General features: G+C 42.7%; 1 protein-coding gene across 6 annotated transcripts in view; it reads right to left on the bottom strand.

Annotated features, from left to right (window-relative positions):
- Positions 1-21,281, bottom strand: part of LOC111246381 (death-associated protein kinase dapk-1-like) — a 62,484-nt gene extending 41,203 nt beyond the window's left edge. Inside the window, exons 1-3 of one of the 6 annotated variants that reach the window (XM_022795915.2) lie at positions 21,122-21,281; positions 13,735-14,056; positions 110-617 (exon numbers count right to left, since the gene is read on the bottom strand). In XM_022795915.2, the coding sequence (XP_022651650.1) occupies positions 110-253 (144 nt within the window). In that variant the 5' untranslated portion in view covers positions 254-617; positions 13,735-14,056; positions 21,122-21,281. The other 5 variants (XM_022795934.2, XM_022795887.2, XM_022795905.2 and 2 more) reach the window with 5 other exon arrangements.
- Between the last annotated feature and the right edge of the window lie 134 nt (positions 21,282-21,415).

The following is a 21,415-nucleotide window of genomic DNA, read 5'->3' as shown; positions in this document are numbered from 1 at the left end:
TATATATATCAAGATGCTAATAGGTTTCTATTGAAAACGTTTGGTTTTAACAAAATAATAGACGCCATACAGACTCGTGCTACTAACAAGCAACTCTATAGAAACTTACCATTGTTTGTACGACAACAAAGTTCTTTCCTTCTGTTTCGAAGTAATCTTCTTCGGCGGGATCGAAATACAACGTTTGGCTTTCTGCCACCCCCGTAGCGGCAACCGTGGTGCCATATTCCTGCGGTACCCCATAGCTCGCCATAGCTGACTCCTACCGATGAAGCGAAGTCGTCTTACTGATCAGCTCAATCCCACTAGATAAATAGGCCTACTTGACAATTCCACTGCTGCTGTTGCTGCTCACTTGACACGATCATTCTGACTACGAAATAGCGTACGATCGTGTCAGAGTCCCACACGACTAGACCCCAGCTCAAATCACGGACTTAACCAACGTAAAGCGTTCAGACAAAGCTGGTAGTCAGAAAATAGTTCACTTGCACAATCCGTGTCCGACCCGCTGGCATTGAAAACATGTTGAATATGGTTAGGATCCTGGGGCGAAAGGTTACATCGTCGCAATGAAAGTTCCGACCATTGCTTGGATGACAAGCAGCCGTCAATACCTGGAAGTAAAACATATGAGAAGTTTACTCTTGATTCTTAGACGGATGAAGCATTGAGGGGTAGTATTAGTAGACCCCAAGAATCGGTTTATCCATAAGCATTTGTTTGTTAGTTAATCGGTGTTAGTCAGTTTGATGGCTTCGCACGACGTCTGAGAAAAAGTCAGCGCCTCGCGAATCTTTTTGCTTGAAGACAGTCATAATACAATTGACTATCTTGCAGCTTTAGTAGAAGTGAAGTCTAGCGTAAATGTTATCTCCAAATGAGGTAATTTCTCTAACTGTCGTGGTAGCAAATGGAATTCGAAGTACGCAACTAACGTGTACTAGGCTTTCGAACGTAGTCAATCGAAAGCCGCTACCCCGAAATGCCACGAGGCTCACTGATAGAAATAGTGTGCATTATTACCGCGTGTGGGTGTAGGATGTAATTATGATAAAAGTATATAGCATTGTATGTATTGTGCGTTTGAAATTCGATCTTGCATTGCTTGTTATTTTATAAACGTACTGGGTTGGCTCCTGCCGAACTTGTTTTAATTGAAGGCCCTCAATAGTTCTAGGATAGTGCGTGCCCAATTCGAACGATTTTCCTAATTGGGGACACGCAAAAAAAGCCATGCACAGGAACGCCCATCATGTCACGCCAGACACGCATTCCAAACTCTCTTTTGCTTCATTAAAAAATATTGTCTCGCTCTGCATTTCTACCTCAACGTACATATTTATTATAACATGATATACAAATCAGCGGTTCGATCCGCGCCGACTGGGCTAGAGAATCGTCTAAATTGGTGCATATCAACTGCCCTATAAAGATAACGTAGATTTACCATATGACAGTACAGTGGCGTCAGATCGATGTACCTCGACATAAGTTACACAATGGAACAATTATCATCAGCGTCGGCGATTTCCGATCGAACTCGACTGAAGGTTGAGCAACTGAAGATTTTCATTCATTTGTCAAATTGTGTTTTCTAACTTAGCTGATGTGCTCTTTCCGAGTTCGTTTTCTGAGCGGTTCTGTATCGGCAGATGGCCTTATCAGAGCGAAAGTGACTTGTGCACTAATCAACAGCGCTCACTGTCCATTGTACAGACATAGCATTATTGATGATCACAGCCACTACTTTTTGCTACCGCAAGAGACAATCGAATCGATGCGTTCGTTACTACTACTACTACTACTACTACTACTGCTTCGAGCAGTCCCGGTAATAGACAACGCTACGACTGTACAGGAACCAGCAGGAGCCATCATAGCCAGCGATGTAGGACAACAGGAAGACCGTTGTTCGGACTATCGCTGATCGCCGCGTGAAAAAAGTCGCTAGTAAATTATGACGAAAATGATGGGGTTATGAAGACGATATGTAACCAATTGACTGGATAACAGGCGAACTGCGTAGCGATCAACGTTCGTGTTCAGGTCGAGAATGGCAAATCCGAAGCCGCTGTTGCTAGCGCTCGCGTTCCTTTGTTGTTCCTGTTTCCAATGTTACCCCTCAGCACACGCTTCGGTCTCTGTTTAGGTTTAGGACACAAGTGCCTTGCTGTTAGTCCAACAGCAGTGATATGGGAACAAGAAGAGCTTTGGAACAGGCAATAAATACGATACGAGAATACAAATGCAAGGTGACCTTAGGTAGTCACGCTTTCGGTGCTGACTGTTCATATCCTACAATATATGTATTATTGCTCATAATCCTTGACACTATATACTAACAGTAAATAAATTGGCGAACTTGATCGATGGTGCCGAGTTGCTGTTTATGGCAAATGGACAGTTCTATTTGGTTTGTTGTTGGCCACACTGATCCTCAGGAACTTACCGTACATACCGATACGAAGACAAAAGGCTTCAATATCACGGGATCGAACACGCTACCCTCACAGCAAATTGGCGTAAAAAAAATATCACACAGTAGGAAAACTGCTACTTGTAGACCAATAGACGTAGCATTTGTCTATTGCTATCTGACCAGGCTAAAATTTCACTGAAAGAATGTTTTCTAAAATCATGTTGCCTTACCGTTTTGTTAAACAGAATATACAGTTGTTACTTTTATATATATGCAGTTACTTTTTTACTAAGTCCGCCCATTATTAACATCTCCAATGATGTGTATTACACGAAGTAACTTACGCTCCCGAGCGGCTTTTAAAAGGCTACTGGAAGCAGTATAATAACAGCTTCACATACGTTCTTCTCAGAGACTATTCGCACGAAAAAGGTCAACTTACCTATAGCGCATTGAGCAGGCTATCTCATAATAGCAATCGTAAGTTATCAGATTTAATCGGATAGACGGAAAAAAAACGTCGATAAAAAGTAGAATAGATCTTATGACAGATTCAGTGACAAAGCTTTGTCGTATCTATTGTCGTATTCCGGTAAGTTATTGGCTCCCGTTTGTCCAATGTTTGATTGAATTACCGCTGGCTCAACAGTGTCATGGTTGTTTTTTAATAGTAAGCGGCTAACTTCCTGACATTCATTATATATCAACCGACGCGAGTCTTTATATTATAATTCCTAAACCTAACATGCATATGTGACTAAGTCAGCCAGCCAGCCAGCCTTTGCTACTGCGTTATAGAACCACAACAAAGTACAATTTTTGTTTTGCAAACTTAGATAACTCTCAGTTGAGAATTCTCAATGGCATCTTATCAGTTTGATAATAATTTGTTTCGATGTTAATAATGATTAGAGTTTCATTACTATCAGTCAGGGTGACGACGGCCGGAAAGGAACAAAAGAGGTCACGTATAGCAACAGTCTATAATTAGAAGAATAGATCTATCGTTTTCAAGCCGTGCGAGAGCGAAGGCGTACTCGAACAAGGCACGTCGGGCTCTCTCAGGGTCTTCTGATTACTACTAGCGTGCTTGTTTCGCTTTATGAACAAACATTCTATAAAAAAACAACGTTGCATCAATAAAGAACGAGGGAAATACTTCGTTTAGCTGGTTCTCCGTATTTATACGGACGCTTCAGCTGCGTCCAGCAACTAGCCAGGCTCGAGATAGGGCGCGTTTGTGAATCACACACCCGATATACTTAAGATAACAATATGAACAAAGGCAAAGTAACTTACTTAATTGCTATATATATTCTGGTTTCTATACTTCGAAAAATCGCGAATAGGATCCGTCTAGCATTACTGTTAGCTATCGTCGAAGGAAGGTGTGACCGATTTAGGTTGCCAGGACCGTACCAGACCCACTTATCGGATTGGATCATGGTTTGATAAACCCTGCCAAGATTTAATAGCACTACACAGCGTCTAATCTAACGCTGAACTGATTCGCCTTGTTCAACTTACTCGATAATGTAATGGCTGGAGTCAGGTTTACTATTTAAGTTTATCTTTGTGCGTTATTAACTTCATATGGGACTGCTGCTATGGAAAAAAATTTCAACCAGTTTGTGGTTCGGCTCTGACCGTAACGATTTCATAATAAACTCATGTTTTACAAAATATGTTAAATATAAAAATAGTTTTCACGGTATCACCTTCTAGCTATCTTCTTTATTGGTTAAAGTCAGAATAAGACGTGATCGGTACAACTGCGCTCCTACGTGCCTGTGAATTAATTAATGCAAGTATCACTAGCATTGTTTAGGAAGCACACCTATGGTAGCTATGCATAGGTACATGGCCATTTCTTTACCATGCTGACATACTGAGGAATCAGCCAAAAGGTACTCTTTCTTAGCCTTTTTGTCGTTAGTTGTCGAGCAGGAATGATGATAAACGTTACATTACAAATTAAAGGTAACGGCATGAGAAGGGTTTTGTTTTGGTCAAACGTTAGTTGTTGTTATTATGTCAAACTTATTGTTTACTTTTGATATACCGTTCGAGGGTGCATGAACGCAACTTCAGGACAATTCCTCAAAGATGTATGTTTCACGAGGAGCAAAGTGCATGTTTTACATCTTCTACACTATGCATTTTGTCGAGGCTGAAGCACTGCTTAGGTAGCTCATGACATTTCCCTTATGTACGATAAGTATGTTATCGTCAAACAGATGGCTTAAATGTGGTTTGCCAAGCTTAAGAAGGGTATCCGGTATTTACAGGATACTATCGCTGTGACCTACCGCCTGAGTCTGGGGACAATCACTTGAAAGGGTTTTTGAAAAGAGATGGCGGGCTAAGAATCTGTAAATTGGCCAAGAAGGATGAGCTGCAGCCATACGACTGTTGTTAACCAACTTATGTAATTTGGATTTGAACCAAAGCTTCGAGCGTCGGTATTTCATGAGCTCTCCTTGAAATTAACAAAAAATTATGGCTAATGTTATATCTTAATATCTCGCCCGGTATCAAGTGACTGATTTTTGCACAAAATTGTCACCGGCAATGGGAAGTGGCTTAGGTATGTCAACAGAAGCCAGAGGTCGAGATGGGTGTCTCCAAAAGAGAAACCCGGACCCAAGGCCCGAGAAAGGTTACGCTTTACATTCGGCAGAACTGTGAAGGCCTGGTTCATTGAGAACTGATTTCTACGCACGAGGCAAGTAATCGGCAGATTTATTTGGCCCAGTTGCATCGAGTCAGCCAGGTTATTTAATAAAAAAGTTCGAGCAAAGAACAGGGTCAGGTCATCCTGCTTCACGACAACGTGGTACCATATACGGAAAACATTGCCAAAACTGCCCTCGTAATCTTCATATGAAAATTTTTGTTGTACCATTTTCTCTGAAGCTTGTGCCAATAGATTTTGATTGTTTTCGTCCACTGAACAATTACTTTCGTTGCCTTACCTTCTACACTGGCCCAGAACTCAAAACGTCGTTAGAAAGCTTCTTTGAGACAGAACCCGGTACCTTTTGGCAAGACGGCATACATCATTTAGTGGAAAGACGGGAAAGAATTGTGAAACTGACATTTGAAACGGACATAAGACAATAACTGATTGTCACAGGGATGAAGAATGTCATGTCTTCTATTTGGTAAAAAGAAGCGCTGCAACTCATTTAACCCAATATATACAGGCTGGAACCAAAGGCACTTGTAAGTTTGACGGTTTTCATAACTAAAGTAGTGGGAAAAAGGAAGATACACTGCAAATAGGAGTAACGAAAGAAGAAAGTGCAGACTTTTACACTGTCAGGTACCCCATTGCGTACTGTCAAAAGAGTTTCCCCACATTCGGTGCTGTCAATTTCTAATAACGATTGATTTACCTCAAGCTCTCTATTTGCCTGTATAATACTTTCCCACCAATGTGTGTGTTATCCATATTAATCTATGCAAAACACATGTTAGACACAGATATATAATATGGTATTTCAGCTGCTTTAAACACTCCGCTGCTGAGTAATCGCGTGTGCTATAGCACAGCTCATTCCTTGTTCCTCGTTACCGGATAACACAATCAGACGCATTCGTATGACTCCGATACATGTACATATGACTAAGACACAAACTATTTATCTTAACCATACGCATGTACTGTAACTTGTCTATCATTGTTGTGTCTGCAGGCAGTGGCGTAGTGAGCTCTCGAACAACGATAGGATGACAAAGTCAATGCTTTTGACTTCATTGACGCGTGATAATTCTATGCCCACCCCAATATTGTACAACGTTGACACGGATTCATGTTCCCGGAGCCAAATCTTCCGGCCTGGCTACATGCTACCAATATATTCAACGTCAAGCACAAACACTGTTTTGTGCCGTAGGTAATTTTCTTTTCGTGTCATTCGTTGAAGGACACGTGCGCCGTAACAGCAGTTTGTTATACTACCTCTCACCTTAGAGCTAAGTACGTGTCAGATCTATTAAATTTCCATCGTGCATGCCGGCTAGGGTTGCTCGAACAAAATGGCGACCTCTAATTAGTCTGTAATCATTTACCACGCCTATCGACTCCCAACCATAGCTGTTTTCGCCATAGTAATTGTGGATTGCCCATTTAACCTTTAACTAAGCTGAACATCTTCTAGGGGTAAGCGTGTTGCCTATGTAGTGGACCCGTTTAGTGCTGAATACGCGTTATCGTGGCAGAAATGAGGCGGCGATGGTAGCGCACTGAACCGAAAAAACAAGCGAACACTTCCATTGAGCGTCCACGTCGCAATCGAAGTTATGACCACTACAATTAGACTACAAGATCACATAAGATCGCTGTCATTACTACAAATACGATAACGTTTCATTGGCTATCGGGCTCTTCATGCAGACAGATGTAACAGTGTGTGTCTTCCGGCCAAAGGCGGAATTTCCTGTTTACCTTCGCGTTGCTTCTCCTCCCTCTGCCTGAAAACTTTTCCTGAAACCGCTCAGCCGTCATTCACTGGGTCGGTCGGACGAGCGGTCATGCGATAATTATTATTCAGAAGATTCACTAACATTTTCTTATTCATTGATCATTATCATTCACCTCTTCGCGACTGTCGAACGCTGCCGCTCCGGGTGTCGGTGTCTAGGGATCGACCAGCAATCAGCTCGTCGGTCGGGTGGAAGGTAGACTTTATAGTCGTGGAAATATTGGCAACACATTTCCGCGTGGTCTGTCCGCCATCGTGCAGTTCTAGTAATAAAAGTAGAGCTAGTAAATTTAATAGTAGTAGCGGCAGTTTTTTGCTTTTCTCCGTTCTCAGTACCACCTTCTTCGCCTTGCCGTCGCAGTAAGAGCCGCTCGTGTCGAGACGCCTGCCGACGCCAGCAACGCGCGTATAGGGGCGCTGAACCAGTTGCTGAGGCAAAGGCACTCGAAGCGTGGAGCTGACGTAGCTTCGGACGCGACGAAGCGTTTAGCCGAAGATCTAATCAGATAGGGCCCTGATGCTGATTCAACGGCTGCCGTGTCAGCCGCTGCTGGCTGGCTGGCTGGCTGGCTGGCTGACTGGCTGGCTGTCTAAGAAGATCAGATCAGAGAAGTTGTGTTTGCAAATGCTTGACAGGAACAAAAGCAACAGCAGCGGCGAATATCGAATAAAAAAAGAAAGGCGTAAATATAGTATAGCGAATGTCTATTGGTTTCAGCAATTTCTGCTACGACTATTTGTACTACTTTTACTGCCACTGATTCCGTTACGGCCGTCATTATTATCTCTTGTACAAGATACCAACCCGTTATTCGTTTCGGTCCGCTATACTATAATGCAAGCAACGAGGACTACCGTTTATTATTCGACAGTCTTCGTTCTTCGCTTTGTTTCCGTAATAACAATGCAAGATATGTACACAGGAACCGACCCGTTTACCAAGATTAAATGCCATCGTACCATAAGAAAGTCTATGTTAACTTTATTCGACAAGGAGTCGCACGAGATTCATTTTGACGCGCGACAAATACGATCCTATTGTGTAATATAGACAAGGTGTTTAGACACTGAAGAGAATTTCCAACAGGCAAATATATCTAAATAAGTATATGGCTGATAGATTGCATTTTAAATATTTTGTAAAGAAAATCATATCTACGTCAAGGATGCGAAAATTAAGCAGGGGCAGCTTAGTTGACAGCGCATCAGACCCTCGGCATGAGTTACTCGTGAACATTTTCATATGTAATGAGCAATTTATCTTAGAGATATAGAAGCACGCGGACCTGTCTCTCTCCACCGGACAAAAACGTTAGCTCTGTAACCGTAACGTATTCTGTATATAAATGTATAATGTATAATGCAAGCTCGAATGGCACTCCTCGATTAGAAAATGTATTGGACCCGAAAGGTTTCAAAACGTCGTGGGAACTTTTAGGATAGAGATAAAGAACTATGAAATAGCCCACATATGTATGCATATCGGAACAATCCGTAGTGGATACAAGCAACTGTCCTTGCACAGTCTCACGCATAGGGTAAATACTTAATGCGGCAACGAAAACTTCGAAAAAATGACGCGCTGCTAAGCCGTAAGTTTGACATTTATAACTATGGCCAACTTACGGGAACTCATTAGAACCGAATACGATCTTCATCATGAAGCATCATGTGCACAGGAAGTCGTTCGATTGTAACACCGCAGTTGATCTAGCTTTTTACGTCGCACGAAAACACCATCCCTAACTCACACCGATCGAAGTGAAACCTAAATGCCATTTTGCGTTGCACGATGCGATTTGACGTCCGCCATGTTACAGTCTGATGTTGACAGCATTCATCAGAGCATTGGCGAGGCATTGACTTCTTAAAAGGAGCAGTTCTACCTACCCTTAAGCTTACTAGCATGCAAACCCTCGGCATGGCAAATATTCTAGAGCGAAGTTCAGCACTTTGAATTTTGCCGCCCTTTCTTCGCTGTGATAGTCAAACACATCACTGGTGTTATGGCTGCGCAATATAGAACAAATGACCACAGCTGAAACCCAATGCAGCTTCCGCTACCAAAATGGAATTATCAAAAACCACAGAAAAACTGTTTTTTTTTCTTTCCATAGGCGACACTAAAAACTGCACAGCGCGCTAACAAGCAAAATAGTACCGTGGCAAATCATCATATGGCTGCTGGATTGAGTTGTTTAGGCTTGTCTTGTGCTCGAAGTTTTTGAAGGGGCTTAGCTGCGCGGCGAGGTGCCTGTAAACAGACGTTGTTGTATCCTACGCATAACTAACGATAGCTTTCAGCGGATGTTACATAATAGTTATGAGCATGCTTGATTTTTAGCTACCTGGAGCTCATTTATGTCACAGGTAATTGGCGGAAAAACTTCCAAGCTTTCGTTCCCCGTTTCTCGATGCTCTTCTCTTTTAACCAAAACCTATTCGTGTTCTCCTCATAAAACATTGTTTAGGTATGCCTACGCGCTAATGAAATCCAGACGATTACGTATTCCTTTAGTGCGTCCACCGTCACGGCAGGCGCTCACGATAAATTGAACTTCCTATGATGCACACTGTGACGTACGTGTAACTAGGTTTGAATTTATGAAGCGGGCCATCGATTGGAGCTAGCTTTCGTGCCTTTTCTTCGGATTTCATTGAGTAGAATGTACAGTTCTTCATTTAATTATACAGATTTGAATATAAGCACAATCATAATTTCTAACAATAATAACCAAGGTAATTTTGTTTCAGTTCATTCCAGTCATCTAATTCTGAGTCTAGATGAATGAAACCGCATTTCGTTATTACCTGCTATTGGTTACTATGGAGAAGTAGACTTATTTACGGTAGAAAAGGAAATGCGTAAAACGTTCGAAAGATAACGTATAGCTTCTACACAGTTCGTTCTGATCTAAGGAGAATTCAAATGCCAGATGGATATACATTAGAACCGGAGAATGGAGATGTACCGCAGTAACCGATCTGGTCTTGTTACAAAGGAGGGCCACAATACAGAAGGTTTACAGAGCAAAAACAAAAAACTAATTTTCACGATAATTACGTTTAGTCGACAATAAAAAGCGCAGGTAGACCTCTTACGTTAATCACAGACCCAGTCTGGCCTGCTATGACAGTTTTAAGCAGCTTCCAAGCAAAACTGCCAGTACATCAAATAGGATGACCGCATGGAACAACACGAAAAAATACCTCGTATGTAACTCTTTCTGAACAGCTGAACGTTGGCACAGGGTTGTTACGACGACATCAGTTAAGTCCGGCATTTGTCGAACGCGCAGGATCGATGCAAATTATCAGTCAATTATGCTTCAGGACGGCAAGAGGTTTAACCTTTCTGACCGTGCGCCAACGCAAGCTCGCGCGAGTTTTTGCTCTCCTGGACATATTTTTTTGGCTCCCATGCTTCTCATGTACTTTATGGCGTCGCCCATCTGAATGAGGCGATCTTGTGGTAAGATGTAGGGACGAGCACCGAGAGGCAATGATCGCCTGCTAAATTATAAAGGGCATGTTAAACATTCTGCCAGGGAGGAGCCCCACTACGACTCGTCTACCTAAAGCTGGTAGAAATGGCGCCAGCGACGTTTTTTCGTGATCTGACTGAAGTGCACTGAAATAGCCATCGCTTGTGTTTCGCTTTATTACGAGATATTCCTTTACTATAATACGTTTATTGGATTTGAGGCTTATTGCAATGACGGACGTTTGGGGCACACTAATTCGCTATAAGCTACAAATAAGATACGAAAGCATTCTAGAATTGCCTAATGTGTTTAGTACTTCAAAAATTCGTAGATTAGTACGCTCATACTTGTTTGTCCGTGTCTTAAAATTACTTTTAGAATGTTGATAATTTTTGTTCAATGGGGAACACCACCTATAGAATTTTACGGGACTTCAAAGATCGTAAGCATTAATGCAGTATCGGTAATACCGAACCATAGGCAGGCGGCTGACAAAACATTAACGATGTATATAAACCCACCCTAGATCTGATCGTTTTTGAAATAGAGCTACGAGATCTTGCATCTGCTGATACGGCATCCTTTGAATTCTAGCTTACGACAGCAGCAATGTTCAAGGCTTGTCTAGGCTTAAAAAGCGCAACAAAATATCGCTGATGAACGGATACCTGGCGCGAGTCATGTGTTGCATGAGGGGCACAGATTATCTATTATCCTATAACAGGTTATTGTATCTATGCGTCGGTATTGAATGCAATATTCAACTCCGACGTGTGAAATTTGGTCTCGTATATGTATTCCAACAAGTCAGTCTGCAGCTAGCTCAAATAGATGTTGATAGCAACATTTGCATGCTTGATTCTGTACAGGCGTCGTCTTAGCTTAAACGCTAGCAAATATATAGACACAGATTTAGTGCCTAGGTCGAATCACTCGGAGTAATAATTAGATTACTGTTAATTGTTAAAGGTTAATTCATTGACATGTTTTGCTCAATCGATGTGACGATCCATAGACTAAAGTCTGCGAGTCAGGCCTAACCCAGCCTTTCACATCGGCTACTATCGCCCACTTAACCAAATGTTCACTGAATTATGCTGCTCCGTCAACGCACATCGGCCTACACCATATACTGAGTCGGTACTAGGTTTTCATTGGAAGCCGTCACCTACTGCAATATATTCTCATTAGTTAAAACAGAATATATAGAGCAGGCGGGTCGTCATGGGATTGAAAAGGCGGACGCCAAGCCTCTAGAGGAACACCGTTTTTGTCGTAGACGACGCAGGAAAATAGCTGTGCATTGACCGAAGGTAGGCTTTAGTTGGTTTTTTAAATAGGCATTCTCACTGAGTGGAGTGACGCTTCCGCCTGACTACCGCTAGAATATGTCGAGAAAGCACTATGTTGGACATCGTTGCTTTGCCCGCAGTGTTTCAACATTGAATAGATAAAACATAATGACATCACATATATGCTATATGTATATTACTACATACACACATATATATATATATATGTATATGAAAGCGGTAAGCTTAATCGGTTTGATCGAAGTATATGGAACCGGCCTTATTTCGCCTGTCATCATTGTTATATCATTATTATAACGCCTTTTTTACGTTAATATGTTAGTGTTCTTCCGATTCTGTTAGGTCAGTAGAAAGCAACATGGATCGTAGCAGTCCAGCATTAGGTAACGGTGTTGTTTCGATGACTGTATTATTTAAAAATATACAACTCCATTGATTGGTCGAACGGTAGTTAGCGTGCGCTCCGCGCGTCGTAGGACACACCTGCGAAAGCTTACAAAATTTACAGGTATTCTCCGGGGTTTTGGCTTATTATTATACATACGAATCATGCTTAACGATACGCTCGAGTAGCTCTAACTCAATGTTCAACACACAGATATGCTGTTATTAATGCAGGACGTTCAGCCTTGTTTCTTGCCTAGCTGTGACACTGTTTTCAGGTTTATCTGGTAAGTTAATTAACGAAAAAAAAAAAAAAAAAACAGGCGCATTCGAAAGTCTCAATCAAAGATCCATATTATGGCGAAAAGTTTTTGTCAAAGAAAAAGTCAGAAGGAACTGATTTGAGGACCGTGAAGCGCCACGCCTATTGAAAATGAAGCATCTACCTTGTTAGCGGTCATCTTTCAGTCTTCCGAAGCAGTAGCTGCTTTTACCGCATATAGTTATGTAAAATTAACGCTTTGTTCAATCGAACAATATACTATTAATTACCGTATTCGCTCCGCGTACAGTCTAGCATACGCCTATGCGTTTCGTAACTGTATAAATTTACTCGGCCAAGTATATTTAGTATTCTGTCGGCCACTATTGAATACCACACACCGTGAACAATGTGCGTAATCGATATGGTCGTTATCTTGCAATTTTCTATATGTAAATTTGGCTTCTTAATAGTTTAGTAGGTGCGGGGGAAACGTCGTTAGCTCACTCCGATACATTACTCGTTATGTAATAGTGAGCTACGATGCGGCACCACACTCCGTATGCAGAGAGTGAACACGATATAGCAGCGATGGGGTGGACGAAGGCGCAGTTTGTGCCGTTTTCAACCCACCCAGAGTACGGACAGATGCCTGCCTTCTTTTGATGACGGCTGGAGATAAACGCTTGATGATACTAAAAACCGCCATAGTGATACTAACACTGGTTACAGCATTTTCTCGTTTCGTACGGTACGGGTGCGTACCGTAATCCAACGTTATTTTACCATATATTAAATGGCTTGACGACGGACAGGCGATAGTTGCCTCCGGGCGCAGTTGCAGTAAACGCTTCTTCTATTCTCCCAGCTAGCGTCGAAGCATGAAGCCGACGTTTTCCGGACTAGCTGAAAGCAGGCACAGCGTATTGCCTCCGAGGCGGCTTTTTATTTCGTCAAGGACAACGGTGGCCAGCATTTATATCGCCGTTCTACTATATATATATATGTTTAAAATCGTCTACGCTTCGACTTTGTATAAGGAAGCCATATATAACCAGCTGATACCTGCATCCAGCGATGATAATTGGCACATGATATTTGTGTTAGCCGTTCTACCTCGAACACGGTAATACAGTTCTATAATGTATGCATGCACGATGACCCGTATCGAATACAGATGATTTCTCGCTTAACAACAGCATATCCAACGCAGAGCTTGTAAAACATCTAGTCAGAGGTGGCTGAAGACAACATATGCCGACGCGTATCGGCGGTGAAACGATTTCTGTTACCCTTGCAAATTGAAGCGGCTTCCTTGGGAGCATATACATATACAAACAAATTCATTCTGCTTATGTGGATAGTTAAAATGGCAACGTACCTTATTCTGTAGCCAAGGCTGGTAGCGAACTTTGCTCGTGGCCTAGCTATACTGTATATCCAATTGAGAAGCTACAGATGAAGCAATTCACTTGTATATGTTGGACGTGCACGTGCCTTCGGTACGCTTTCGTTTAGTGAGAAGCGACCGAAATGCCCACTTTTAAACAATCGATAACACGTTTTTAATTCGTCATTGCTTCACGCACTCTCCGGCCACTAAGAAATGGGTCACTTAATCCGCAAGTAATAGCTATTTGCCGCGTGGTCCCATCGGTGCTGGCGGACACGACTGATGCAGCCGCCGCCTTAATTCACCGGCGCTGGAAACGAACCAGACAACAAATAAAATCATTAGAAATTGTTGAATACAACCAACCAGTTAAATGATTCCCGCGATATTAGTACATATTTCTATAATAGCATTGTTTCAATATGATAAGAAATGAAGGGAAAAAAGACCGTCTAATGCCTTCTAAAATAGCGCAGGCTTCAAAGGATAGCTATTAAAGCAATAAAAATAAGTTTGACAGACGCCTGCTAGAAGCAGAGGTCGACGGTTACGGCCGGGGTCCTCGCTACGGTAAACTGATACGGTATTATAATTACATAATTATAATTTGGTTTCATTTCAAACGGCGCCGCTTTCATGGATTTAATTTAATACGCTAGAATTATGTACACGTATGAGGCAGATGGTCTTCGTCCTCTGTATTTGGATACGTCCGTATAACATATGAGTAATGCCAACAACATTCGCAGACACGTGCAGCAGTTTCGCTTACGAGTCAGTGGGGAGATTATTCGCTACGCCAAAGACGCCATGGGGACCGTAAATGCTGTAGTTAAAAAGTGAATTACTTCCGTGTTTTCTTTGGCAAGTATTCTATCCCCTTATTCTTATTATAGAGTATTCCACGGCAACAGCAGCAGAAGCAGCACCATCCTGTTTAATTACTGTTGTCTTCTTTGCATTTCCTAATGAGACGCACATGTGCTTACGTACAATCCCCGTTAGCTCTGACATTTCCTATGTTGTCTTGTTTGAGCCTAAATTGTTATCATATTTCTTATTCGCAAGTCCTGTTGCTGTGCAGAGAGATTTTAGGCCATCTAGCGCCCTAGCTTTTCAACCCGTTAAGCGGAGCGTGTTCGACAGGCCAAACCGAAAAACGTAGCACTGTATTGTAACAAAAATTGATAGACAAGGGTGAGCTACGAGGAATGGGCATCAAGAGGTGGCGCTTTCTTTTAGCATTAACATCGAGGGGTAAGACGAGGCTTTTTAAATTAAAAACTTTTTGAATACTTCCATGACCGCCGCTACCTTGCTGGCCTGACCGGCAGAACGCGATTTAGCGGAGGCTAGCTTGTCCTAATCAAGGAGGCGGCTGGTTTCAGAGAGACAGTTACCCGTGTATCCACTTATACGTTCGGAATAAAGGATGACTATGACCTAGCCTTGTGGACTCTTGTCAAAAACGCGTATTTGAACTTCATGAATTGCGAGGACTTCGATGCTGCTGCTGTTGTGTGTTAATGTTACAATGATGACACCGAAATGAAGAAGGCTTCCTCGAAAAGCCGCCGGTAAATGCTAGAAAAATAAAAACTCCATGATAGTTACCGGGTGGATTCATATAGTGGTTTGACTCTTAAGATTTTAAACATAAATCGGCAACAAAATCCGTTCAGAGGGAGCGAGGCCGGACAGATGCAAGTTTCGTTGAAATTTGCTGCACTGCTGACCGTGTTGACCAGTTGGATTGGCCATAGCGTTACGCTGATGGCAACCTACGATGGAAATCATAATCAGCCCATGACGGGTCGTTTCTTTACGGACCGTAATGATATTACGAAGATGTAACGATCTATGTACATGTATAAAATAAACTCTCTCCAAAAATTTCCGCTTTCCGATTGATGGCTGCGTATAGCAAAAGTGATCACGTACACAACAATTGTCTACAAATAATTTCGATGTTCGATTGGCTCAACTTGTTGTTTTCTATTGAATACGCCGAGACAATTATATGCTAGTGCTTACCTAGTAAATCTGTAAGCTATCCGACAACGCAGGTCTTCTTTTAAACTCCAACTACTTTTTGCCATTATTTGCTGAAACCCTCTAAACATTCTTCGTTCATTAGAAATCATTTAGTTATACGCTTGCACACACAAGTACCTACTCCGGAAGCAAGTACCTACTCAATTAAAGCATATCTTTTATATATATATATATATAAAGCTCAGCAGAATATCTTGGAGTTCCGCCCAACTTTAACCTTTCTGTTTCAAGATTTACATCCGGTATTGCCGTGAGGCGTCAGATCCGATGGCTGGCTGGCTGGCTGGCTCCCAGCACAAAACAAACTGTGTGTCTATGTCCTATGAGTTCGAACCTAGACCACAACGTGTCCCTAAGATTGGCAAGCAAATGCGCTACTCACTAAGCTATCACTTGAACCTGATGGAACGATTCCGACAGTCATTGATAACAGGCAGATCAGCTGTATCCGTTAGCCAGAGCACACATAGATTGATGAGTTTGACAGTAACCATAATAATCCAATAACGCACATGAAACACGTCAGACTCTTCACGTCTGATAATAACTCGCTATACGCTAACGGGTGGTATTTAACATCTCCGAAATGGGACCGAATAATTAAATCACTTTGGAACAACAGTTACTGTACAGTATAAAATGGACGCGCCAGCGATTTATCATGATGCTGTTATTCGAGATACAAACCCCCCAAATAAGATTTCTTTGCTATGCTTGCATTGACGTACAGAAAGGCACCCGACAATGAAGCTCCCTCGTTGTCTCTGTCATTGTAGCAAGCGTTTTCATCATGGTGATGCCTGCAGAAAGGGGACGCTGTTAATCATTGCAGCACTCGGGCACTTACGTGGATGCACGAAGATGACCAGACACACGAACCGGATATCTACAGAGACAGACAAGCGGATTTCAACACCTGCTGAATTCAGCGCACCACTCAACACTGTCCGTCACAGGCTGAAGAGACATTTAAAGCACTGAGTACGTGCGCGCCTTTTACTGCATCGTGCCTGTCATTGTAGTAGAAGTGCCTTCTGCTTTTCGTCTGTGGCATAGCAGTGTTTCTTCTATTAACTCAGCCAGTCCCACTTCCGCTCGTGTCAGCACCTGTATGCACACATTTACTTCATCGTGTTTGTTCCTTCGCTGAAAACGAGCAGGCCGACTACTAGGGAACAGGCAAACAGACGAGCTGTACGACAACTGGCTAGAGTAAATAGTGCCCTATGGTGGGTCCTTCAGCAACGAAAACCGCCGTAACCAACCAGCTTAGACAACACCCGCTTTCCTCACTGTTTGTTCACTTGCCGCTACTCCCCGCCAACAAACGCTGAGCGTCAATTGCTAGCTCCAGCTAGTGCTGTCTCCAGCCGCGACTGCAGCTGATGCGGCTACTATTGTCGCTTGCCGCAGACGCGACACGTGACCGCCAAAGCCATCACCAACAGCACGATCGTCGTCAATATATCGTTGTTGCCTTACCACCATTGCCATCGCTGTCGTTCTAGGTGACGTAGGAGAGGGCATCGTTCACAGGCGCGGCTGCCGCTGGCGGCGGCGAGGGCAGCGGAGGCTGAACCGCATAACGGACGGTAAAGTCGTGCGCCGTTTCGTGTTCGAGAAACGTTCGTTCCCACGTTCGTGTTGCATGCGTCGACGGCGACGATGATGATGCTGGTGTTTACGAGAAATTGGTTATTGTGGATGAATATCATGCGCTGGATTCTACGTGTTGTCGTTGTTGTTTCGTGTTTGGCGACCTTCAGAACGGTCTGCAAGTGTCATTTGTCAACGGTATTAGGGAGGTACATATAAGAAACTAAGTTGCGACGGTAAACATGATGAACCTAGAAGCACGATGAGTTGTTTGATATTCAAATACTAGCTTTTGACGAGCTAATCGATGTGGTAAAGGCAACATCTACATCATCCATTATTCAATGGATGTGTTGAAATTCAAATTGTGACAATAGACTGTACAGGAATAACAACAAAAAATATCTCATCATCCTATCCATGGTCTATATTTATATGGATGAAAAAACCTCTCTATAACCATTGTTCTAATGAATTTAGGGACATGCAGGGTAGCTCAGGTTTGAAACTCAGTTAGACAAACTTCGTTTTACGGGAGCTACCAGACGTCTGAGGCAATACTTGATAACAGTAAAAATGCTAAATGGGTGCTAAAAATTGAAATGTATCTTTATTTATGACATGCCTCGCCTTGTGTTTGTCATCATCGTTTCATCATCGTCATTCAGACATCATGCATATGGTTTACGTTTGCGAGTAACGTCGGTGCAAGCAGATCGCGGCAAAGAGGGAAGTACCGAATTAGACGGTGTGAAAATCGGAACACGGCGGAAAGCCAACTTCTGCCGCGGTTTTCTCGGACGGCTTGTATTGTTAGACAGAGACTTGTACGTATTATCGGAGCTGCGACGCGTTACTACAACTTAGAATTTAAATTCGAACTCACATTCGATGACTGGCCGCCGGAAGGATGAATTTGATCGAAATAGGAGCTATTGCTTATCCATGGCAGTCCAGGGCACGTCAGACGGCGTTTTTAACGGCGACACAGGGCAGCAGACGCACAACAGTCATTATCGAGAAGGTCCAGAAATACTGATAAATTTGTATTGAACGTGTTGTTGATACACACGCACAAAGGCATACGAGACGCGGGCGCTGCGGGGTGCCGATGAATGTGGTTATCGGATTAAAGGCAGCAGCAACCGGCAATAACGGTACCAGAACGAGCACCTTCGAAAACCAGAGGTGCTCCGTAGTGGGGTGGTTCCATCGAACTATTGGGGCCGCTGTAGCTTTTCTCTCGCTGCGGCGTTTCGTTCTCTTTCCCTCTCAACTCTCCTGTCCTTAACAGGAAGTTCGGTCATGATAAATCCTTCTGTTGAAGGTGTAGCCGTTCGTGAATAACGGATATCGTTGCGGTAGTGTTGAGGTCACTCCATGCAGACAAACACATGGCCTGCATTAGCTTATAGGTAGCCGATGACTGTATTTGCAACCGGTCGAGCCGCCAGTGAACTATCGGTTGCACAGGCGTTACAAGATAAAATGGAATTGTATCAGCAAAAGGGACAGAGGACTTTGCCTTTACATCCAATGGTCGGCTAGGTACAATCTAAACCTATCCTTTCTGTTGATAATCTAGTGGCGATCTGTCACGGTCTCAAATTATTTGACGATTCAACAACATTGAACTTACAACTAAACTTATTCGCTGCAAAAGAGAGCTCATTAAATGTGGCAACTGGATTGTCTTGAGATGTATATTTGAGCGCTGCTTCTAGTGACGACTTGTCTACAAATTCGTGCTCCCATCAAAAACTCTACGAAAGTACCGAAGGTAGCTAGCTGGTAAGTTGTGCGCGACAATCGACTTGCTGAGTACATATACTGTTGCGCACTTTTATACACCGAAATTCATTTACATAAACACGCATCGATCTACGTACACGGACTAACAAATATTAACCATATTATAGCTAACAATACCTGCCATCGAAAACACTGCAAGTTGACGTGATGGACCATGCAGGGATTTTGCGTTTTGTTTACTCGCCTGCTTTGTCGTCGAGTGTATCCTCATATTATTGGCATCTATCTACGCGGTCCGTTATTGAGTATTACGATTTACAGTTTCTTAATGATAACTATCGAAACAAGCCAAATCGATCGATTGTGTAGAATAATTTCCACTTTAGGCTCTCAGTTGTTCATTTGTTCAGAGCAGTCGAATTGTTACATAAAATACGCCCAGCCAGGCGGTAGACTAAAGTAATCTAGTTGGCAGTAGGAATCGACATTTGGGAGTCAATTAGATTTTAGCGCACGCGCTACGCACGACGCGTTCCCGAGCTACGTCCGCCTACATTCTGAGATTTGTTTGCATTGAATCGCCCCGCCTTTCCATTCTTCTCAGCAAAACAAACGTTACAAAATAGGCTTGGCTGTCATCGTAGTCCATAATGCAACAGTATGATCGATCGCACAGCGAGAAACACAAAACGAAAAAAGGGCGTCACAAGTAGTTCCAGTGTCTGAGCATGCGTATGCGTCTTTTATATGCGTCGTTTATATGTAGAACATCGTAAAAATACCTGCTGGAGTGGATACGTTTCACCGTAAGTTTTCCGCGCGACAATGTGTCGACACAAACAGACACCGATGTAGACGGGTCTAGTGTCGTATTTGAATGCTAGAACAGGATCCGTTTCGCAAGCGAGATCTAATTTGAAGGCTGACGACTCAAAATCGTTTGCGTAATGATCGCACAGTCTTCAAGTTCTACGTCTATCTAGATAGATATTGAGGAATACGGCCAAATGCCGCTTGGATCTAAAACCGCTGTTGGGTAAGTTACATCCACGGGACGATCTATACGACCGACATCGAATATCCTCCGTCCACCCAATGACGAGTATACACGGTTCTAACTATCTAGAACGGCGGTTAGCTAACTGCCACAGTCTGAAAGCTGTATGCTGCAGAGGATCAGTCAAACGAAATCGAAACATTCATGTTTCAGAATCTGTTATCAGCAGAAAGAAAGCTTAACTTCTAGGTAAAGATACTTGAACGTCTAGAATGACACGACTTATCTAGCTACTTATCAGAAATTGTAGCTAATCTCACTACACTAAAGCATATGTATAAAGCGGAACATCTACACGCTATTTTCACATACATAAGTACTCGGCGAGACAGAATAAATACAAGTTACCTATAAAGTCTCTACAGCTTTTCCCCAGCCATATTTTACTTACAAGTTAGCTATCGGCAATAGCTTGGTCGTCCTATATTCGCTGTTCGTCCAGTTAAGATCGTGTGCTTTAATATCGAAGGCTGAGAAATTGTGCTTTTGTTGTTTATGGAACAGTAGTGCTACTCTTACTATGGCGGCTAGTGACGCGTTAGTTTGACGCTTAATCAGCTACAGCAGGCTACGTCTGCGACGGTGCAGTGACAACTTACGAAACACAGATCTACAAAAAATTATGGTGGGAATTTTTGATGTACCTCAACGACTTTTAAATTCGTGTTCAAAAAAGTTTCATAAATTAGCCTAAGGAACTATTGCTTAAAGTTGAGCCATTTAGTGAAAAATAATCAAATAACTAACTTTGGCCTTCTAAAAATCTAACAATGAATCCGCCCGAGCGTTCAGTTTACGGGTCAGCTAATCTTTGACGTCGAGTATAACTACCTGTAACGTGTGCGTATTTCTATTAGTGGCAAATTACTCTCAAGAGATCCTTAGAAATGATCTAGGAGCGTATCACAATTGTACCTTTAGGCCCAGCTGACGTTCTCGTCACATAATGGCCACTACAGCTTCGACGTTCGTACAACACATTCGCTGGGGACCCATCGGCCTATGTTTTGGGATCCGGCAACCAAATCACGCACTAACGTCTTTCGTTTCCTCTGATCATCGAGTAATTATCCACAGAGCTGGCCGCTTAGAGCAGAAGTTTCACGCAACGTTTAGTAGATTCCGTGCAAATAGTCCAGCACGAGATCGTTGGCTGGTCGAAAAAAGGTCGCCATGTATCGATCACGTTGCGGAAACATCTTTCGTAAT

The sequence above is a fragment of the Varroa destructor genome, unplaced genomic scaffold, assembly GCF_002443255.2.
Source record: "Varroa destructor unplaced genomic scaffold, Vdes_3.0 BEIS01000001.1, whole genome shotgun sequence".
Classification (NCBI taxonomy): domain Eukaryota; kingdom Metazoa; phylum Arthropoda; class Arachnida; order Mesostigmata; family Varroidae; genus Varroa; species Varroa destructor.
Note: the sequence above shows the minus strand (reverse complement) of the source record. Positions and strands in the feature narration are given on the sequence as shown.